Source organism: Malaclemys terrapin, chromosome 10 (genome assembly GCF_027887155.1).
Source record: "Malaclemys terrapin pileata isolate rMalTer1 chromosome 10, rMalTer1.hap1, whole genome shotgun sequence".
Lineage (NCBI taxonomy): Eukaryota > Metazoa > Chordata > Testudines > Emydidae > Malaclemys > Malaclemys terrapin.
Genome location: NC_071514.1, coordinates 7,040,581 through 7,063,529, shown reverse-complemented (window position 1 = coordinate 7,063,529; position 22,949 = coordinate 7,040,581). Strand labels below are relative to the sequence as shown.

Genomic DNA, 22,949 nt, shown 5'->3' with positions numbered 1-22,949 from the left:
CTGTGCAGGGAGGGGGCCTGGCGGCACCATGTGACCGAGTGGGGCCAGCAAACCCTGGCAAAAATCGGGGTGAGGCACACGATCCCAATTGTCCCCCGCCCCGACACGTCACCTCTGCTTTCTGCCCAACGGGGAGGGGGGTTCTCAGGGCTTCATGCCCATGGGGCGTGCCTGCCGGGCTTCAGCAGGAGCGGGGCTGAAGTCCCGGGACTCCCTTCCCTGCAGGGCTGAAGCCCTGAGCCCCAGTAGGCGCCTTTTGTGGTGCTGAAGCCCAGCAGGTGCGCCAGGGCTCCTGAACTTCTGAAGACTGTCGTAGGCAGCTCGGAGGATCAGTACGTTTGGCCACCCCTGGTCTAAATCAAATGCCTAACGCTTTGCTGCGGCTGCTTTTTTCTCTTAGATGAAGAGGAACTCTTCTTCTTATAGCCTGAGTGAGGTGCAAAGATTGTTGCTTTAGGAGAAGACTCATTCTCAGCTCTGTGGTACCCGGCCAATGTGTTTTAGTCCAGCAGAGTGGTGTAATACTTGTTATTCCAGCAGAACCTGGATTATGAGGTTTGACACATTCTCTGATGCTTGTATCTGACAATGATTCAATCATACTGTTGCTCTAGAAACCAAACGGTGTGAACGTTTATTTTGAATAGGCGAGGCAAAGGGGCAGCTTTATCTATCTTCGGTACCTATTCAGCCCCCGTTTTCAGAGTATCTTTTTTAAATGGATCTTTCTGCCTAGTAGCTCTGTGAGTTAGAGACATGCTATTATCTCCAGTTTATGTGTGGGGAAACTGAGGCACGGAAAGGCTAAGTGACTTACCCAAGGTCATACAAGAAGTTGGTGGTAGAGCAGAACAAGAAACTGAACTGACCACTAGGCCTTCCTTCCTGGTCTAAAGGAATGAGCACAGATCTGGGATTTCTTCCACTGTGGGAATGGGGCATTAAGATGCTAAACCTCTCTAGGAATCACTTACTTCATCCATAAAAGAGGGATAACAGTTGCCTGCCTTCGCATGATACATCAGGAAACAGGTCAAAAGCATGATGGAAATGCAAAGTGTTAATTCTTATTAAACTAATATTTCAGATGTGCAAGTGATTTTTTTTTGGCACACAATCATAATAATTTCTCTGCTGACCACTCGGCAGCTTTCAGTCACTACAAATGTGCAGTGCATTCAAATTAGCAACCTAGTGCAGGGGTCGGCAACGTTCAGCACGTGGCTCGCCAGGGTAAGCACCCTGGCGGGCCGGGCCAGTTTTATTTACCTGCTGACGCGGCAGGTTCGGCCGATCGCGGCCCCCACTGGCCGCGGTTCGCCGTCCTGGGCCAATGGGAGCGGCAGGAAGCCGTGGCCAGCACATCGCTCGCCCGCGCCGCTTCTTGCCGGCCCCATTGGCCCGGGACGGCGAACCGCAGCCAGTGGGGGCCGCGATCGGCCGAACCTGCCGCGTCAGCAGGTAAATAAAACTGGCCCGGCCCGCCAGGGTGCTTACCCTGGCGAGCCGCGTGCCGAACATTGCTGACCCCTGACTTAGTGGGTAAGTAAGAACTGGAATAGGTTTGAAAATGGCCCCGTCTTTGTGTGGACCCCCACTGGAATGATTTCTTGGATCACCACTACTTAAAACCAATCATAATAAAGATCCCATTTAAGATAGCATGTTCCTCAACCAAAATCCCATAGGCCGTGTCCTGGCTGGTGCTGGGTGGGTGTCGGGGGGAGCATGTGTAACCCACACACCTTCTGGGTGTGGTGTTCTGTCCCAGCTAGTGGCACCGAGACCACTTAACGAGAGAGTTAAATCAGTCTGCTTAACAGCCAGCTTGCTTTTAGCTCATGCGGGAGAGGCCCATGATTTAAGCTCCAGAGGCCACAGGTTCAATCCCCCCGCCGACAACTGGGTTCTGTCGGCATTACGCATGCAGAGAGCCCGTGCACCTGAGGAGGAGGAAGCCAGTGTCCCTACTCTGGCTGCCGTGAAGGACAAGCACTGAGGAAATTACAGCCTTGTCCCGCTCAGGAGTACATCCATGGGACACTCTGTACAGGGTTTAGCAACTGTTCCTCCTCCAGGCGCTGCCCCAGTGTCTCCGTGGCCTTGTTCTCCCCTGTGCCCCAGCAGTGGGGTTTACAGCCTCCCTGTACCCCTAAAGTTCTGTGTGTCTTACCTGTTTGCCATGATATTTATTCCCAGAAGAAGGAGGCCCAGAAACAGAACCACAAAGGACAGGACTAAAATGGAGTAATTCCACGTGGATGCTGCGGGGGAGAAGCATTGACAAGGGAAGTCAGTGTGTGCAGAGCCATTCTGACAAGCATGTTACAGCCAAGTTCTGTCGGGGGTGCTCCGGGTTGTGCGGGGTGGATGAGTTTGGTGCAAACCAGCTGCAGGATTAGGGGAGTGCAAAGGGGCCTGTGCTGAGCTCCCTTCAAAGAGTGATAGAGTTTGAGGCCAGAAAGGCCCACCAGATCACCCAGTCTGACCTCCTGTAGATCCCAGGCCACCAGCCCCACTCTGCATCTACACACTGACCCAACCACCGAAATGAGACCAAAGGATTACAGCCCACAGGAGGCTAGACTGTTGGGTGTCTTTGGGAAAGAACAGGAGAGTGCACCACTGCCCCAGGTCCCTGCAATGGCAGGGAAATGGTTAATGAGCTATACCCAGGTAATCGGGGCAAGCAACCCGCATCCACAGGCTGCAGAGGAAGGCAGGGGAAAAAAAACCCAAGGTCGCTGCCAATCTGACCTGAGGGAACATTCCTTCCCAACTCCACCTATGACGGTCAGTTAGACCCAGAGCCTGAGCAAGAATCAGTCAGCCAAGGACCTGAGAAACCGACGGCTCGCTGCCACCTCTGCCCCCATTGATTTCACAAGTGTTGTGAAAGGCAGGACAGTTCGCAGGGTAGTCCCTGTGACCTTGCAGGACCTCTAAAGTGCCCGTACGTGGCCGGCTCCTGAGGACACATCACCTAGGCTGTGACCCCCAACTCAGGAGCCCCCCCCAAGGCAGCTGCTTGTCAGGAGTGTAAAGGACCTGGCAGAATTAAACCTCGAAAGGGGTGAGTGGGCTTTTACCCAAACAGAAGGAGGGAGTCTAGGGCTGAAGCAGCGAGTGGAAGTTATTTGTCCTGGGGTGTTATCAGCAAGTAATCACAAGCGGTCCAGACCTGAAGTCCTTATTCAGGCAAAACTCCATTGACTTTGGGACTTGGTCCATTAAAAGCTCATATTTAAAGATCAAACTCCATGGCATGCTTGAGCTCTTCTGCACACTCTTTTTTGGATTTAATACCAATGTTTTTTGTACCAGTCTCTGGAGCCAGCTCTAGCCCAGGATAGCCTGGCTTTTTCCGTTGGGCGCTAGGACGCTGATCCTGCACCCCAAAAGTCAAGGGGAGCTTTGCTCAGTGGGCGTGGGATTGACCGTATGTCCTCAGGTCAACCCACATCGAGCCGTGCCTCCTGTTCTGCTGAAGCAGCCCATGATCACAGACCTTTGCTTCAATGGCTGGAAGACCCATTGGGCAGAAAGGTCGACCAGCACACTGGAGCCGTTTCCAAGTGGGATGTAGAAATCTGTGAAGGAGATCTCGGTAATAAGATGTCCCCCATCCCACTTGTATTTGCCTCTTGATTCTAGAGACCCTGCTAAAGCCAAGGAAGGACCTAGGTTTGTAACATAGGCAGCTACCTCTGGAGAGAGCTAGTCGGGAATTTTCTTATGAAACATGTTTTGGGAAAAGGCTGATTTATCAACACTGAAATTGTTGGTGGGAAAGAGCCAGTTTTAAAAATCACCCAAGTAAAAAAAAAATTTTGGAAACTGAAAAACTCTCACGGGACAGGAAAACCATTTCTGGCCATCCTCTACGGTTGGAGTAACTCTCCTTGCTATCTGCCACTAGCCAACAAGGTTCACAACCAGACGTTTGTTTCCCCTGCAGCCCCGACCATCTACCATGTTTATTTATGGTACTTACAATCTCCGCTCCGGAAAAACCACAACATCTCCTGTAGTTGTTCTTGAGACATAGGCATTCCAGGAGTGGGATTGCCTTCCACCTCGTCATGCTTTTGTGTGCTGGTAAGAGCCAAAGCGAAATATCTACTGCCCTCTGCCTTTGCTGTGAAAAAACAGAAAGATAGACGGGATGTCAGTTTCTGTTGCAAATGCACAAGATGGAAGAACCTTGCTACTGATTAACAGGGCTGAATTTCTCTTGTTTCTCACGTACATTCGTGCAGGTGCAACTCAAGTATGCAAAATGGGGGTTTGGGGCACAGCCAGTTGCATGTGCAAAAGCGAGCCTGCAAACAGAGCCTAGAGCTAAAAATGTGGCTCAGGGTATCCCAGGAACAGGAATCTGAGAGAAATATTTGCGATTGCTCCATATGGATCTTTGTTATTAGTCAGGTTTTCTTATTTATGGTTTAGTCAGGTTATGTTATTAGTCAGGTTTTCTTACTTAAATCAGGAAGTCAGTGGCACTCTTCCTTTGAGTTCAATGAGACTAGATCTAGTTCTTTTATACTGAGGTTTTACCTAAAGGGACTCAGAAATCTGAAGTTGACTTTCCACCTTATGGGACCTATAGCATCAATACCTAACTGCCTGCTTGTTAAAGCCCTTTATTACTTGTGGGAGACGGCTGTCTAGTGAACAGCATTGATATTTTTCAGCTGATTACGGATCCCCTTTGTGTGTGATACACAGGATGGCAAGAACACCGCAACCTCATTGCATATTGTTAGCAAGTGTTGCACGTGTTTAGTGAGTGTCTTTTCTTTTTGGTGTCTGATGCTTACCTGGCTTCTGATCACAGACACTCTGCCCCCGACTGACTCGCCATCGGGAACTTGGGCTTTTTGTATTCGCCAGAGCGGCTTTATTCTTATCTGCAGTCAGGTACATAGGGGTGCTGCCCACAGAGTGCAGCGTGAAATTAACACACTCCCAGTTTGCATGTGCTGCACTTTCACAGGGACTTGACCGCACGCTGTTGGCTTCATCTGTAGACAGACATTTCCTGGTGCCTTGATTGATCAAGGAATTGTCTTGCCAAGACCAGTGTTGGAACTCTGACGTGGGATTACAGTCCGCTAAAAGTAAATTCTCATCTGTCGTGCTGGCTTGTAAACACAGCTTGACTTTAGCGTTTTGAATGAGAAAACCCCGTGTGCCTGCAAAGAAACCAGAGTTTGAGCACAGTCACCCTGTACGGATGGGACAGTTACCTACAAAGCATGGTACAGACAGCAATCAAGTCAAGCAATCTTTAACGTCTATGGGGAGCAGACAGGACTCATGCAAAAGCCACACAAGCAGTGAATTGCATGGAGCTCGCTTTCCCTGTCTTGGAAGGACAGAGTCAACTCTCCTGGGATTTGAACCTGTTGTTCCAAGGAGCCTAAGAGCAGAAGGAAATCCACTGCAGTCCTTTATAAGCTGGGGGAAGAGAATATCCATGTCCCCATTAACATCCCCAGCTTACAACCCAACTGCTCAGCTACATCTGTGATCTGTCTCTCTCGGGATTGCAGGGAATATCAAGTTCAGCTGCTAGACCTTTTATTGTGTCACTAGCTCATTTTGGGTATTTCAGTCCTAGCACATCTCTGCTATGGGCAGTTCGAGAAAGTCCCCCACTGTAGCGAATGACGTTGGGTCACACTGGGCCCACGGTGACCCTCAGGTAACAACCCTGACGTCAATGGGATTGCAACAGCCTAAGTGAGGGCAGAATTCGGAAGTAACTGTTGCTGAGGTTACTCCAGATTTACGCCAATACGGATTAGAGGAGAACTGGCCCATGGCTCAGCACGTAGACAGCCAAATGATCAAGGAGCTAGAGCCCCACTTGTGTAAACACGTGACTGCAATAGCACACTTATATTTACACACGCGGGTACCGTGTGTGCATGCGCACACTCAAACAGGTACCTGTGTTTGACAATGGCCAGATAGGCATTGAAATAGCCACTCCAGGTGCAAACCCCATTTTCAAGCCAAATGTGGCCACTGGGAAGGCAGATGTAGGCAAGCGAGGGTGCATCTAAGTAGGGCACCTAACACTACTCCCCAGACTGATTCATGTTGTAACCCTGATCACCAATGCCACCTGCTCAGCCTGACATGGGTAAGAGTTCCAGACAAGGAGCTGTCGTGGTGTACGGGGGATGCTCCTCACACTGTCCTTTCCCCAAGCAAAGACTCTACCTTGCACCAGTAGAAAGAGGATTATCCAGAGGGACTTCATAGTTGTAGGTCCCATTCTGAAAATGGAGAGGGCTTCTTTGAAGTATGGTACTTGGAAACCTGGGAAAGTAAAACAGCCAAGAGGTTATGGATACTCTCTTGATACCCTGAGAACCTGGGTTGTGGTAGTTTGATAGTATTAGAGGGCACTGCCTATATCAATGCAAAACAATGTCGCTGCTGTAAGAGGCTCAAAAGAATCAGAGATGTTAGGCCAAGCATGTCCATTTCCCAGTGTCCAGCACCCGTGCGCTCTTCTGTCTCATTTTAAACACATGAGCAATGGGCGATCCAGCCCATTCCCACTGCCTGCTAGATCAGACGTATGTTCTGATGTCCAGCTTCGACTTCTGGGCTGCTTTGCTTCTCATTACACCAGGCTGAGCTGACAGGATGGGATGCAGAGCTGATTCTAAGAGCCACCCAGGGAGTGGTCATCCCCTGAGCTGCCCGTGGCCTGCTGCCAGGAGCCAGCTCCTTTCCCAGCAAGGCTCCTTTCCTCTGTTCCTTCCTCAAGTGGCTGCTGCTTCCCTCACTGGCTCCCCTGCCATCCGGAACCAGCGATCAGGGCCGGCTCCAGGCACCAGCCCTCCAAGCATGTGCTTGGGGGGCGGCACCTGGAGGGGGGCAGCGCTCCGGCCACCGGGGAGAGCAGAGCCACGGCCGGGCTCGCCGCCCTCCTCCCGGCGCTCCGGCTGGCTGGGGAGAGCAGGGCCGCGGCCGGGCTCGGCACCCTCCCCTGCCGCGCTCCCCGCCGGGGGACGGGGGGGCGGTGGGAGGCTTTTTTGCCTGGGGCGGCAAAAAACCCAGAGCCGGCCCTGCCAGCGATACGTCTTGTGAGAGCATCTGCTGCCAGTCAGAGGGAAGCAGAAGAAGTGACCACGTCTTGAGAGTGGAGAGCTCAGCTATCAGAAGGGGGAGGAGGCAGCTCCTGGTGCCAGGCTGAAGGGAAGGTGTCTCCTGTTTCTCGAGTAGCTCCTAGAAGCAGGCACCTCTTGCTCCTCTCAGCAGGCCAAGCATCCACCACCCGCGCCTTAAGAAGTCCTCAGCTCCTACACTCACTCTGCCTGTTTGTCCCACCACCAGCGTGCCTCAGTCCCGGCTGGAGGGATTGTGTCTGGGGATTGTTTAGTCTCTGTCAGTAGGGTTACCATATCTATTAAATAAAAAAAGAGGACCCTCCACAGGCCCTGGCCCCGCCCATTTCCCCACCCCAGCCCCGCCCAACTCCGCCCCTTTCCCACCCTAACTCCGCCCCCTCCTCCCTCCCACTCCCAGCCACGGGGAAAGGGCTGCCCGAGCACTACCGGCTTCACGGTTTGCCGGGCAGCCCCCAGACCCTGCACCCCCGGCCGGCGCTTCCCCAGTGCAGCTGGAGCCCAGGAGGGGAAGAGCCCAGCCAGGGGCGCAGGGTCTGGAGGCTGCCCAGCAAACCGTGAAGCCGGTAGTTGTAGATAAATCTCTGATAATTTTCATATGACTTTACATTGTGCCTCTTCATATAACCTTGTGGTGGGTCTACCCACGTGTGACCTCTGTTTTCATGGAACTTTGTATCAAAGCCTCATTTAGAAACTTTGCATTGCCCTTGGTATAATATTATAGCCCCTAAGGATAGAATAAGATAGAAGAAACATTTCTTTTTGCTAGCAGTAGAACAAGAGCTCTTCCCCGCCCGCCCCCACTCTTAATCAATTGCCCTGTTGAATGAATGAGGTGTGAATGAGCAAGGCATGGAAGGCAGCACCTCCAGACAGCCTCAACTGTTGGAGAGGGGCTGGGAGCCAGACCCAAGGACAATAAAACGTGTCAAGTGGGCTCATTAAAGACAAGCAGACATACTGACGGCCTCGGGGGTTAGAAGCAAGCATCTTCTTTTGGAAACACCCTCTTTGCAGCATTGGGACAACACTCAAAAGAAAGCAGCACAAAGGACCAATGGACACAGACACAGAGTTTGAATCTGGTACAGATTTGCATAAGAGGAAAGCTGCTATAAAAGTGAGGTGTCTTGCAGAGAACCCCGGGTCTCGTCTTGTCAACATGGGAGCATCGATCCGGATCGGCAGAAGCCCGGCTCCACCCCCTCCTCCATCTAACTCACCTGGCCAGTGAAGTTAAGGGGAGCAACTAATTGGTAACAACAAGACAGAGTGTTTGTGTATGCATCCGAAGAAGTGGGCTGTAGTCCACGAAAGCTTATGCTCTAATAAATTTGTTAGTCTCTAAGGTGCCACAAGTACTCCTGTTCTTCTTTTTGCGGATACAGACTAACACGGCTGTTACTCTGAAAAAAGACAGAGTGTGTTTGTGTGTGTGTGTGAGTGTAAGTGTAATATATTATATGCATATAATACAGTGTTAATGAATACATGTATTGCTAATAAATGTGGCGTTTTGCCTTATTCCCCCTGAAAAGATCCTGTGCAGTACTTTAAGTACAACATTTTGGTGGAGAATGCGAAAGGGGGAGCAAGCATAGAACCCACAGTTATTATAAAACTGGTGTGCACACCGCCAGCTTTAGCAAGCCTGGCACTATAGGAAAAAGAGTGTAAACTTTCAGTTAATTAACCAAACTCTGAAGGATATAGGAGTTTAGGTTTAAATTGTGTTCATAACTGAGCTAAAGAGGAGAACTTAGTGTTTCTCACTCTGATCCGGGGAAGGATCTAACCAAACTCTGAAGGATATAGGAGTTTAGGTTTAAATTGTGTTATAGAGGTACATACACCCTCAGCCGTAGCAAGACTGAGCTAAAGAGGAGAACTTAGTGTTTCTCACTCTGATCCGGGGAAGGATCTAATCCGGGGAAGGATTTGTATAATTGGTGTATGAACCCTCAGTGGTAGCAGACCGAGTAATACAGAGGGAAGCTTAGCGTCTCTCCCTCTGGCCCAGAGTGGGTTAAAAACATAAAATGCAGATCTTGTTCTGTTAAACCAAACTCTGAAGGATATAGGAGTTTGGGCAGTGTAGTGTGGTTTATGTTTGTTTTGTTTTTTGTAAGTAATATTGTGGTAATTTCACAATTTTGAAGAAAATGTTTAAGGAATGGGACCAGGAAGGGTGGGGGCTAGTTGGAAAGCCCACCCTCCTTGCTAAATTTGTAGTGGAACAAGGCTTGTGCCCATGGAAAGGAACTGTTTATTGGAAAAAGCAGGATCGGGCCCAGGCAAGCAACAGATAGAGAAACTGAAAACAGGTTGGGTACAGAGAGTTAAAACAGCACTCTCAAATCTTACAGCAGCAGTAACATCAGGAAAAGAAACATTTGAGACCCCAGAAGGGGGCAGACCTTTGGGACCCCTCTGGAGATTGGGAAGGGGGATATTTGGGTAAATTCCTCCTCCCAGGGCCAAAATGCCATTGAAACAGTTAACAACAAGGCCTGCTTCTGCCTCAGATCTCCAGGCCATGGCAAAATGGCTCAAAATTTAAAAAAAAAAAATTTTTTTTTCTAAATGGAGTGTTAACGCCCTTTTACTGAGAGAAAGGGAGGATTTACACTCACAAAAAAATGCACCATTTAATTAGCATTTGTGCAGCCCCGAGTACCAAACACACTGTGGCAGAGACTAAGCAAGTTCTGCCATGGTGAAAGCACTGTGCTAATTTGTTTCCAAGCTTCTATCTTTCAGGCTCTGAACCAGAACATCAGGAGAGCTGGTACCAGCTGAAGAGTTATAAAATACCATGGTTATAGTGTCATAACAAAGTCTGTGTTCAGTGTTGTGTGTTGCATGTTCTGTGTCTGTCTCTAGTGGTGTCCTGTGCTAGCATTGGGTCTAGAAAAAGAGGGAATACTACACTAGACAGGGTAAATGTCTTTTCCTCTCTCTACTTCCCCCATGTCCATCCAATTTATCAATACCACTTGTGTCCAAAACACTTTGGTCCCCAGTGCATCAGGTTTATTTTTTGTTAGGTTCTCTAATAGCCATTTTGTTGTTAATTTTTGTTATTAATACATTTGTATTGTTAGTCACATTTGCTTGTATTGTTAATTCCACACTTTCCTCTATGCACTCTGATTCTATTTCCCCAAGCCCTGAAGGGTAGTTCTTGGGCCCCCATCACCTGTAAGACCTTGGCCCATAATTGTATGGCCCCATCTTTCAGGTCCCCAGAAACCTCTGAGAACAACTGTTAAAAACAGGGAATTCTACAACATTTTAGCAACTGAATGTTAGTTTAAGTCCAAATCAGCTTAACCTTGCATAACAACTGTGGTACTCCTACAAAATCTTATTTGTTGTGTGTGCTTAAGAAGGTCCTGACCTCAGTGACTTTTATTGTTTGATGGCTATTGCAGCATCAAACTTGGGCCTCATTTTGTTTGTTAATGTACCCAATTATTGTAATGGTAATGGTTTTGTTGTATTTCCAATTATTATAATTATAATTGTTTGCATTTCTGTTTATGTTATATCTGCTGTTTGATCAATTGTAATGGTTTTAGTTATATTCACCTGGTTATAATTGTTTGGTTTGTTTGCAACAAATACAAAAGATTTATATGGTGACCACTCAAGAATTGTTCTTGAGAGGTCAAAAGGGGGACAATGTAGATAAATCTCTGATAATTTTCATATGACTTTACATTGTGCCTCTTCATATAACCTTGTGGTGGGTCTACCCACGTGTGACCTCTGTTTTCATGGAACTTTGTATCAAAGCCTCATTTAGAAACTTTGCATTGCCCTTGGTATAATATTATAGCCCCTAAGGATAGAATAAGATAGAAGAAACATTTCTTTTTGCTAGCAGTAGAACAAGAGCTCTTCCCCGCCCCCCCACTCTTAATCAATTGCCCTGTTGAATGAATGAGGTGTGAATGAGCAAGGCATGGAAGGCAGCACCTCCAGACAGCCTCAACTGTTGGAGAGGGGCTGGGAGCCAGACCCAAGGACAATAAAACGTGTCAAGTGGGCTCATTAAAGACAAGCAGACATACTGACGGCCTCGGGGGTTAGAAGCAAGCATCTTCTTTTGGAAACACCCTCTTTGCAGCATTGGGACAACACTCAAAAGAAAGCAGCACAAAGGACCAATGGACACAGACACAGAGTTTGAATCTGGTACAGATTTGCATAAGAGGAAAGCTGCTATAAAAGTGAGGTGTCTTGCAGAGAACCCCGGGTCTCGTCTTGTCAACATGGGAGCATCGATCCGGATCGGCAGAAGCCCGGCTCCACCCCCTCCTCCATCTAACTCACCTGGCCAGTGAAGTTAAGGGGAGCAACTAATTGGTAACAACAAGACAGAGTGTGTTTGTGTGTGTGTGTGAGTGTAAGTGTAATATATTATATGCATATAATACAGTGTTAATGAATACATGTATTGCTAATAAATGTGGCGTTTTGCCTTATTCCCCCTGAAAAGATCCTGTGCAGTACTTTAAGTACAACATAGTGCTTGGGCTTCGGGCAGCCCCCTTGCCTCCGGACCCTGCACCCCCGGCCAGGCACTTCCCCTCCCGGGCTCCGGCGGCGCAGAGTCCGGAGGCACGGGGGCTGCCCGAAGCCGGTAGCGCTCGGGCAGCCCGGCTCTTAAGCAGAGCCGAAGAGTCAGGGGAGGAGCAGAGCCGCCATTTTCCCGGACATGTTCGGCTTTTTGCCAATTCCCCCCGGACGGGGGTTTGAGTGCCGAAAAGCCGGACATGTCCGGGAAAAAGAGGACGTATGGTAACCCTCTCTGTGGCCCATTCGGTTCTTAGCCTCTTTGTTGAGCCTGCCCATGAGGGGGCTAATTACCACAAACGTACATGACTGTGTGTGAGGGGGATACTTGCCTGCTAAGATCTGGACTGAGCCCATGAGACTCAATTTATTCAGGCCACTAGATGGTAAAAACTTTCACTCCCAAACTGCTCTGGATTTGAACTGTGACTTACCTCTAGGTAAATGACTCTTCGTCCCATCACTAGTCCCTGAGCTACTCTGTCTTTCCAGTAATTATTATAACCACAGAGATTTTTGCATCCATTCCATACTCTTGCTTTAATTTCAATAGCTCGTGTTGTTTCTTTGGACCCCAGAGCTGCCCCTGGTAAATTGCTCAACAACACATTACGCTGCCTAATGCAGGCTAAGAAGGACCCTGATGACTATTACATGAAAAATCTGTCCTACTGGTTATTCACCTAACGGTTGCTTTTTTCTGGCCGTAGGTCAAGGATTACAATTTCTTAACAATTCAAAGTTCATATTTTATGGCCAGCTAAGCATGCAGGCTCATTTCCTCATGACAGAAAGTCATGCTATAGGCAGTACATGTGCAAATGTGATTCTGCAATGTTATGTTTTACAATAGCACTGCCGTTTAGAGAATGAAACCCCTAAAGCCCCTGTCCGGAGGATGTATTACCTCACTCTCCGTTAAGTTTGTCAGCCTACAGATAGATCATTCACCATAGAAAGAGCAAGCAAACTATGGTGTGCCACAGGAAGCAACTTAATTGAATGTTACCTCCAAAGGAGAAGTCCAACACTGAACATTTTAAATCGTGAAGGGATGTTTTCTGTGTAATAGCGTGTTCAAATAATAATATTTGACATTTATATGGTATCTTTTATCCCAAAATGCTTCATAAACTGTGGGCAAAATCCTAAAGTCCTTGCTCAGATCAAACTCCCATTGGCAGCAATGAATTCAGGAGATTGGTGTCAGAAGATTTGGCCCCATAAAATATCAATGAAAGGCAGCCACCTCTGGGGTGGAGAGCAGCAACCGAGCAGCGTTTTGCACATGAGTGGGAGAAGGGAAAATTTTGGTAAAGGACATTAGGGCAAACCCCCTACTATTATGGAAACGGTGAGGGGATCTTTTACATCCACATGTTCCTGACAGGAGCTCCATATTTAAAGCCTCCTTCATCTCTCTCACACACAAAATAAACTGCACTGAATTCCATTTATCTGCCTCCAGCATATGAAAGCCTGAACTGAGCACATGGTTCCAGAGAGCTTTGCATTTCAAACCTGAACCACGGACTTTCAAGCTGCCCTTTCACAGTTATTATGATATTGACCGTGTGCTTGATTGCTTGCTTGTTTGTTTGAAAAGTGTGAATTGGGAGTGCTTTGTTCCAGGTGGGCCTTGAGTGGGCCTGACTGGTATATAAGGGCAGTCAGCAGCGAACCAGCTGAGCGGTGAACAGCAGAGGCTAACAGCGGGAGTTTGCCTGGGGAGAGCTCACTGCGGCTTTCATCTGCAGGTTTCTCTGAGTAGTTCCTGCAACAGTTGAGGAAGTTCTTAAGAGGACGGTGATATGGAAGGTGAGCGATCAGCTGTTGTAACCTGCACAGGTTGTGCCATGTTTGTCTTTCTTCACCCTGATATCTGCTGGGAGATCAATACAGCGGTGCACAGACAATCCAGGAAATTTTTGGAAAGTGTAGGGGACAATTTCCTGGTGCAAGTGCTGGAGGAACCAACTAGGAGCAGAGCTTTTCTTGACCTGCTACTCACAAACAGGGAAGAACTAGTAGGGGAAGCAAAAGTGGATGGGAACCTGGGAGGCAGTGACCATGAGATGGTTGAGTTCAGGATCCTGACACAAGGAAGAAAGGAGAGCAGCAGAATACGGACCCTGGACTTCAGAAAAGCAGACTTTGACTCCCTCAGGGAACAGATGGGCAGGATCCCCTGGGAGAATAACATGAAGGGCAAAGGGGTCCAGGAGAGCTGGCTGTATTTTAAAGAATCCTTATTGAGGTTGCAGGAACAAACCATCCCGATGTGTAGAAAGAATAGTAAATATGGCAGGCGACCAGCTTGGCTAAACAGTGAAATCCTTGCTGATCTTAAACGCAAAAAAGAAGCTTACAAGAAGTGGAAGATTGGACAAATGACCAGGGAGGAATATAAAAATATTGCTCAGGCATGCAGGAGTGAAATCAGGAAGGCCAAATCACACTTGGAGTTGCAGTTAGCAAGAGATGTTAAGAGTAACAAGAAGGGTTTCTTCAGGTATGTTAGCAACAAGAAGAAAATCAAGGAAAGTGTGGGCCCCTTACTGAATGAGGGAGGCAACCTAGTGACCGAGGATGTGGAAAAAGCTAATGTACTCAATGATTTTTTTGCCTCTGTCTTCACGCACAAGGTCAGCACCCAGATTGCTGCACTGGGCAGTACAGCATGGGGAGAAGGTGACCAGCCCTCTGTGGAGAAAGAAGTGGTTCGGGACTATTTAGAAAAACTGGACGTGCACAAGTCCATGGGGCCGGATGCACTGCATCTGAGGGTGCTAAAGGAGTTGGCGGATGAGATTGCAGAGCCATTAGCCATTATTTTTGACAACTCATGGCGATCGGGGGAGGTCCCAGATGACTGGAAAAAGGCTAATGTAGTGCCCATCTTTTAAAAAGGGAAGAAGGAGGATCCGGGGAACTACAGGCCAGTCAGCCTCACCTCAGTCCCTGGAAAAATCATGGAGCAAGTCCTCAAGGAATCAATTATAAAACATTTAGAGGAGAGGAAAGTGATCAGGAACAGTCAGCATGGGGAAGGGGAAGTCGTGCCTGACTAACCTAATTGCCTTCTATGATGAGATAACTAGCTCTGTGGATGAGGGGAAAGCAGTGGATGTGTTATTCCTTGACTTTAGCAAAGCTTTTGATACGGTCTCCCACAGTATTCTTGCCACCAAGTTAAAGAAGTATGGGCTGGATGAATGGACTGTAAGGTGGATAGAAAGCTGGCTAGATCGTCGGGCTCAACGGGTAGTGATCAATGGCTCCATGTCTAGTTGGCAGCCGGTTTCAAGCGGAGTGCCCCAAGGGTCGGTCCTGGGGCCAGTTTTGTTTAATATCTTTATTAATGATCTGGAGGATGGTGTGGACTGCACTCTCAGCAAGTTTGCAGATGACACTAAACTAGGAGGCGTGGTAGATACACTAGAGGGTAGGGATCGGATACAGAAGGACCTAGACAAATTAGAGGATTGGGCCGAAAAAAACCTGATGAGGTTCAACAAGGACAAGTGCAGAGTCCTGCACTTAGGACGGAAGAATCCCATGCACTGCTACAGACTAGGGACCGAATGGCTAGGTAGCAGTTCTGCAGAAAAGGACCTAGGGGTCACAGTGGACGAGAAGCTGGATATGAGACAACAGTGTGCTCTTGTTGCCAAGAAGGCTAACGGCATTTTGGGCTGTATAAGTAGGGGCATTGCCAGCAGATCGAGGAACGTGATCGTTCCCCTTTATTTGACATTGGTGAGGCCTCATCTGGAATACTGTGTCCAGTTTTGGGCCCCACACTACAAGAAGGATATGGAAAAATTGGAAAGAGTCCAGCAGAGGGCAACAAAAATGATTAGGGGGTCTGGAGCACATGACTTATGAGGAGAGGCTGAGGGAACTGGGATTGTTTAGTCTCCAGAAGAGATTGTTTAGTCTCCAGAAGAGAAGAATGAGGGGGGATTTGATAGCAGCCTTCAACTACTTGAAGGGGGGTTCCAAAGAGGATGGAGCTCGGCTGTTCTCAGTGGTGGCAGATGACAGAACAAGGAGCAATGGTCTCAAGTTGCAGTGGGGGAGGTCCAGGTTGGATATCAGGAAAAACTATTTCACTAGGAGGGTGGTGAAACACTGGAATGCGTTACCTAGGGAGGTGGTGGAGTCTCCTTCCTTGGAGGTTTTTAAGGCCTGGCTTGACAAAGCCCTGGCTGGGATGATTTAGCTGGGAATTGGTGCTGCTTTGAGCAGGGGGTTGGACTAGATGACCTCTTGAGGTCCCTTCCAACCCTGATATTCTATGATTCTATGATATGCCGCATTTCACATTTAAAATCGTTGGCTCTTTTGTTTCGATACTGAAAAGCAGGGGGCTGGTCACTAGGATGGACTGGACCACAAGAATTCCATTTTGCAAACAAAGGCAAGGTTCTGGCATTTGGTTTCATTCTGTAGCAGGATGACACTGAGATGTTCTGAATTTTTTCACAGCTAACAAGCGCACAGTCTGCTGGTTAGGGCATGCACATGGGATGTGGGAGACCCTGCTCTGCCTGGTCCTGGCTCTGCCTGGTCCTAACTGCCAGCCTCTTGATTACTGGGGTGGCACACTCAGTCTGACCAGAAATTCTGTCCTGGACCTAAGGAAACTTTCACTGAAACGAATGCATTTCCAATGAGAGCTTCAGTTTGACTAATCAGCATCGGCTGATGAAGAAACGTTTAGTCGAAAAATTCCCGACCGGCACTGTTGGTGACATCCCTGCTAGAGCCCTGGTGACCTCTTCATCATTTGGGGGGGAGGGATAGCTCAGTGGTTTGAGCATTGGCCTGCTAAATCCAGGGTTGTGAGTTCAATCTTTGAGGGGGCCACTTAGCAATTTGGGGCAAAATCAGTACTTGGTCTTGCTAGTGAAGGCAGGGAGCTGGACTCAATGACCTTTCAAGGTCCCTTCCAGTTCTAGGAGATCGGTATATCTTTATTTATTTATTTATTTATATTTCTCCAGACCCAGCGTCCCAGGCCTCACACCACAGCCAGAGTTGCTGTCACTAAGGCTACGTCTACACGATGAGTTAGGGATGCAATGCCCTCACTCGCTACACGTCCTCGTGCTACCTCTCATTGAGCCAGTGTGCGTCTAAACAGCAGTGTAGCCATGGTACCATGGGTAGTGGCAGTGAAGGTACCGCTTAGCCAGGCCGAGTACACACCCACAGGGTTCAGGCAGGTTTGTTCTCAGCACAGCTAAGCCTCCGTGGCTACACTGCTTTGTACACTTGCATTAGCCCAATGAGCTCCAGTGCAAATATATGTATACAAACAGGGGAATTATACCCCTCACTCATAGTGTAGATATAGCCTTAGATCGCTGGGCAAGGCTCTCTGTAGCTGCACCTTAACCTATTCAGAGTTAAGTTTGCAGTCCTATCTGGGACTCACCTCATGATGTCCGTGATTGAGGACAGCACCCACTGTGCAGTGGTGACTTTAATACTTTGGTACAATTTGGGGAGCTCAGGAAAGAGAAAGCTGGTTTCCAGATTTTCCTAGCTTTTGTTAATTTCAGGCCTGTGCACAGTGGGGTCGGTATTTCATCCTGTTTGGGGAACATTTTCCCCCCCAGGTTATTTTGGGTGACATTACACCTGCAAAATTTCATATTGTTTTCAGAACCTGGATTTTCATACTGAAATATGCCAAAGTCACACCTTGAACTTTGCAGAGAAAACACAGAGGCTTGTCGGCATGGCCTTTCACATTTCAGGGCTCCCCTCCACACCAGGTGCTGTGGAATTGTGCAGGTTTTGTCCTGCAGTTGCACCCTGTTTATTACATTGCAATGAAATGTGGAAACTCAAATGGTGAGACTGTCACATTAATAGTGAATATTTTATACAATCCCAATGCCCAGTCCTGCAAAACCTTACTCATGATAGCAATCCTTATGCATGCAGGCAACCAGGGGGGCTGGAACAATTTGCACAGTGGGAGTGCTGAGAGCCATTGAACTAAATTACAAACCCTGTATGTGATGGAAACTGCTTCAAGCCAGGGGCAGCAACAGCACTGCCAGCACCTCTAGTTCCAGCACCTATGCAGGCAATCCGATCAACTACACCAGTAAGGTTGTGAGACCAGGCTCTAGATATTAGGATCTGAGGATCTGGCCCGCAAGAGTATATTTCCACCCCTTGTTGGGCACACCATATTGCATAATCAAAATCTGCCCTGGAATGTCCCAAATATACCCTTTCTTTTTATTTTGCACATTGGCTTTTATTGGGCTTTAACGTTTTAGGCCGTTTACCAGGAGACATGCTGCGCTCAGTCTGGGCGCAGAATTCCCAATGATGCTCATAAAAGTGCCAATTTTTTGACTCTATTGGGGGACAAATCAGATCAGCTGGCCAGCAGGCCTTGAAGTCTGCAGTCAAGATCCTCCAACCCCATCTGTGATTTATCTTGTTGACACCGGCAACAAAGGCTCAGTCCAACCTTCAGAAAGGCCATCTATATGGACTATCTGATAAGAAATTATTTGTCCTTTCTGTCTCCTTGCCTTATCATCCTACAATATATTGCAATACAATTACAATCATCACATTTTGGGATTAATCACCTTAGAAAATTGTATTCTCTTGTCTCTGTTCCGCTGGTCTCAGTTCATGGTGATGGTTGTGTATTAACTGCATTAAATCTTGCATGTCATCCCAGATATTGTATCTGAAGACTCCCATCCTAACTCTAGTACTAAATTTGCATACACAGTGCAATACCTTGTAAACAGAAGCCAATATTTTTGTGTCCAAGAAAGTTAAACTGTGGAATCAGTTCAACCAAAGTTTTTAGCACTTGGGAGCAAAATTGTTTAACTTATTAAAGGAAAAAATATTAAAACAGGGAGGCACTTTTTAAACTTTTGAATAATTAGACATCTAGGAGCAAATCTACACAACATTTTTCAATCACAGTATTATTCTGGTTTTCTATATATAGGAGCTTAAACATTTGAATATGGGTATAGCCTTCTTCCCATCAAAGTCCCTTTCTTATCAATAAAAGGATACACACACTTTTCTTAAGAATATCATGTAGGGTTTACACAAAAATCTCCAAAAATTCCCATTATTGTAACTTAAAAAGTAAAAAAAGAAAGAAAATCTCCTTAAAAATACCTACAAATTAACTCACCAGAAAGCCAGTAGTTCTCGGAGGAAGGGAAATTACCTTTCTTATGTAAATTTTGCCATCTGCAGCTTTGACACTATGCTGAGCGCTACTGAGTGCCTCACTTCAGCAGCTGATCTTCTTTGCTCTGACCTCTGTGAGTCACAAGCAGTGATTCATTCTGCTGCTCGTAATCACGTGGAAAGTAGAAACCGACAGGTATCTTTTTCAAAGTCCCAGAAAATAACACCACCCTCTGCTGTTGGTTTCATTTACAACACAGGGTGAATGAACTTTTCCCCATGATGAACTTTAAGAATGTTCCATGTATTTACTTAAGTTGTTGGCATAATCAGTATGAAAAAAGAGAGCTGAATAAAACTAGATACTAAAACAGAGTACTCTGGTTTAAAAAAAAAGTTACACAACATGGTTTTCGTGCCTTTGTTATGTGAAACCTAAATTAAATGCTCATTTTTTTCCACATAGAAAATTAATATGGCTAGATATTATCCATACCATCACACAAAGGTGTTCACAGTTAATCTGGACGACACTGGTATTTCAAGAATCAGTTGTCCACAGGTCAACAAATGGTTCTTGCATCTCCCCCAATTTTTTTTTAACCTGCCCATTACGCATGTTTTTCCATCTATTGATCCTTTTACAGTTCAGTTTTTCTACTGTGGCAGCAAAGAGGTCTGAAAGACAATAGGCACAAGTCTAGAAAGTAACTGAATTAAAAGAAATAACCCTAATCTGAGGTAAAATGACTCTATTATTGATGACTTTAAGGTAGGACTCCAGCCGGGAGTGGGCATTCCGGCACCGCTTGGGGCGGGAGGAGACGCAGCAGGAGGTGGTGCTCCCCATCTTCCTTCGCCGCCTAGCCCCGGCCGGCCAGCCAGGCGCAGGAGGATGCAGGGGGAGCCCGTCACCAGCGGTGGCGAGAAGCTATGGGCAGCAGTGAAGAAAACAACAAGCAGGAGAGGAAGAGGTGGTGGCTGCTGCTGCTCCCCTAACCATACTGATTCCCCCCACTGGCTCCTCCAAGAAGCCTTTCCCTAATTCCGGCCAGCAGAGCAGAGGGCACAGCCGCTAACTCATCCTGCCCTAGCATCATGAGATTTTTCCAGGACCCCCCAAATTGGCCAGGGCCCCTAGGCGCAGGCCCTATGGGCCCGTGTGTTAATCCACCACTGTCATAAAAGACACATGTTACAGGTGTTGCCCAGTGTTTGTAGATAATAACAACACTGCTATAGCATCTTCCCGCTGAGGCGCTCAAAGCCCTTTACAAACATAATCAACACAGTCCAAAACACCCTGGGGGGGCAGGGAAATAGTATTATCCCCATCGTACAGGTGGAGAAAGGTGAGATATCTAAATGATTATTATTAACAATAATACAAGAGGTACATAAGCAAGAGGCCTTGTTTTAGCGGTGCTGGGCATCCCACAATGCCAAATCTGAATTCGATCCTTTTGATCTGATCCTTCTACATCTCATTAACATGCCAAGTTACGCTGTCAGAGTGTAGGTTAAATAGAGTAGTACACGGAAGACATATTCGCCAGAGGACAAGGTGGTAGGATAACTATTTGTTCCATGTGCTATATAGGTGCAGAAGGCCATTCGGCGATTTACTGGTGAGGGCTGTAGCCAGAGTGGGTCCCTTGCAGGTACGCGCTAACTGATTAACCAGTAAAATTTTGCAATGTAATAATAATGCCAAAGTATTCGTTTTAATGTCAGCCATAGTTGAAAATAGGGATTAATGCCACAGGAGCCGTTAGCTTTTTTACACGTGTCTGATCTTAGCATCTGAGTGCATAACTGAACGGTGCACAAGAAGGAAAAACCAGATCCCATAACAGTGGTGAGGCTCCTAACAGCCAGGTATCATTAATAGCCTATGGTCAGGGAGTGGTTGTCACAGGCTCCACATTCTCTCCCTGTCTTCAGCATTTTCCAATTTGAATTGACGCCGCTTTGCTGTTGAAGCAGCGTCTTGCAATCATTTATCTTTGAGTTCCCCGTCTAGATGCAATTCAGAGCATTCTCTGCCCGCCCCTGTAAAACCTTATCTAGCCAATGCTCAGACTCTCCAGACAGATAGGATTTACCTTCAGTCTGGCAGGGAACAGAATTATAGTTTTTCATTCACAATCCATTTCTTAGGGGTATAAAGGCTCGCTTAGACTGAGGCCTTGTCTACACTACGAGAGTAGTTCGATTTTACTTAAATCGAATTTTTGGAATCGATATTGCAAAGTCGAACGTGTGTGTCCACACTAAGGACAGTAATTCGACTTTGTGAGTCCACACTAACGGGGAAAGCGTCGACATTGGAAGCTGTGCACTGTGGGCAGCTATCCCACAGTTCCCGGAGTCCCCGCTGCCCATTGGAATTCTGGGTGGAGCCGCAAATGCCTTCTGGGTAAAAAAAATGTGTCCAGGGTGCTTTTGGGTAACTGTCGTCATCCGTCCATCACTCCCGCCCTCCCTCCCTGAAAGCGCCGGCGGGAAATCAGTTCGCGCACTTTTCTAGTCAGTGACAGCGCGGACGCCACAGCACTGCGAGCATGGAGCACACTGCGACCATCGCTGCAGTTGTGGCCGCTCTCAACGCCTCGCAGCTTATCATACACCTTTCCCTGAGGCAGATGCAGATAAGTCAGGCGAGGAGGCTACGTCACCGCGGTGATGGCCTGAAGTCTGAGAGTAGCACAGACCTCTCAGAAAGCAGGGGACCCAGCGCCGAGGACATCACGGTCGCAATGGGTCATGTTGATGCCGTGGAACGGCGATTCTGGGCACGGGAAACAAGCACTGAGTGGTGGGACCGCATAGTGCTGCAGGTCTGGGATGAATCCCAGTGGCTGCGAAACTTTCGCATGCGGAAGGGAACTTTCCTGGAACTTTGTGAGTTGCTGTCCCCTGCCCTGAAGCGCAATGACACCCGGATGCGAGTAGCCCTGACTGTCCAGAAGCGAGTGGCCATAGCCCTCTGGAAGCTTGCAACGCCAGACAGCTACCGGTCAGTCGCGAACCAGTTTGGGGTGGGCAAATCTACTGTGGGGGTTGTTGTGATGCAAGTAGCCAAGGCAATCGTTGATGTACTGCTGCCAAAGGTAGTGACCCTGGGAAACGTGGAGGCGATCATAGATGGCTTCGCAGCGATGGGATTCCCAAACTGCGGTGGGGCCATAGATGGAACTCACATCCCTATCCTGGCACCGGACCACCAGGCCAGCCAGTACATTAACAGAAAGGGCTACTTTTCCATGGTGCTGCAAGCACTGGTGGACCACAGGGGACGTTTTACCAACATCTACGTCGGATGGCCGGGCAAGGTTCATGACGCTCGTGTTTTCAGGAACTCTGGTCTGTTTAGACGGCTGCAGCAAGGTATTTACTTCCCGGACCACAAAATAACTGTTGGGAATGTGGAGATGCCTATAGTCATCCTCGGGGACCCAGCCTACCCGCTAATGCCCTGGCTCATGAAGCCCTATACTGGCGCCCTGGACAGTGAAAAAGAACTCTTCAACTACCGGCTGAGCAAGTGCAGAATGGTGGTGGAGTGTGCTTTTGGCCGTCTCAAGGGGAGATGGAGAAGCTTGCTGACTCGCTGTGATCTCAGCGAAACCAATATCCCCATTGTTATAGCAGCTTGCTGTGTGCTCCACAATCTCTGTGAGAGCAAGGGGGAGACCTTTCTGGCGGGGTGGGAGGTTGAGGAAAATAGCCTGGCTTCTGATTACGCACAGCCAGACAGCCGGGCGATTAGAAGAGACCAGCGGGACGCGCTGTGCATCCGGGAGGCTTTGAAAGCTAAGTTCCTGAGTGAGCAGGGTAACCTGTGACTGTAAAGTTTGTGTACAGAGAAGCCGAACCTGCCCCCGTTTCTTTACCCATTTAATGTTGACTATCCTCTCCAGTTACATACCCCCTTCACCCCACTTCCAACACACGTTTCGAAATAAAATCAGTTCTACTTTGTTAAAGCACACCGTTTTCTTTACTACTGTTTTCGCGGGA

The 22,949-nt window shown here is 47.9% G+C and overlaps 1 protein-coding gene across 4 annotated transcripts in view; it reads right to left on the bottom strand.

The window, feature by feature from the left end:
• SLC51B (solute carrier family 51 subunit beta) overlaps nucleotides 1–22,949 on the bottom strand; it is a 49,342-nt gene that overhangs the window by 1,314 nt on the left and 25,079 nt on the right. For 2 of the 4 annotated variants that reach the window (XM_054041530.1, XM_054041527.1), the window contains exons 2-5: nucleotides 6,232–6,330; nucleotides 4,821–5,195; nucleotides 3,995–4,138; nucleotides 2,174–2,264 (exon numbers count right to left, since the gene is read on the bottom strand). In XM_054041530.1, coding sequence (XP_053897505.1) covers nucleotides 2,174–2,264; nucleotides 3,995–4,138; nucleotides 4,821–5,195; nucleotides 6,232–6,286 — 665 coding nt within the window. In that variant the 5' untranslated portion in view covers nucleotides 6,287–6,330. Of the gene's footprint in view, nucleotides 1–2,173; nucleotides 2,265–3,994; nucleotides 4,139–4,820; nucleotides 5,196–6,231; nucleotides 6,331–18,927; nucleotides 19,071–22,949 lie in introns of those variants that run through there. The other 2 variants (XM_054041529.1, XM_054041531.1) reach the window with 2 other exon arrangements.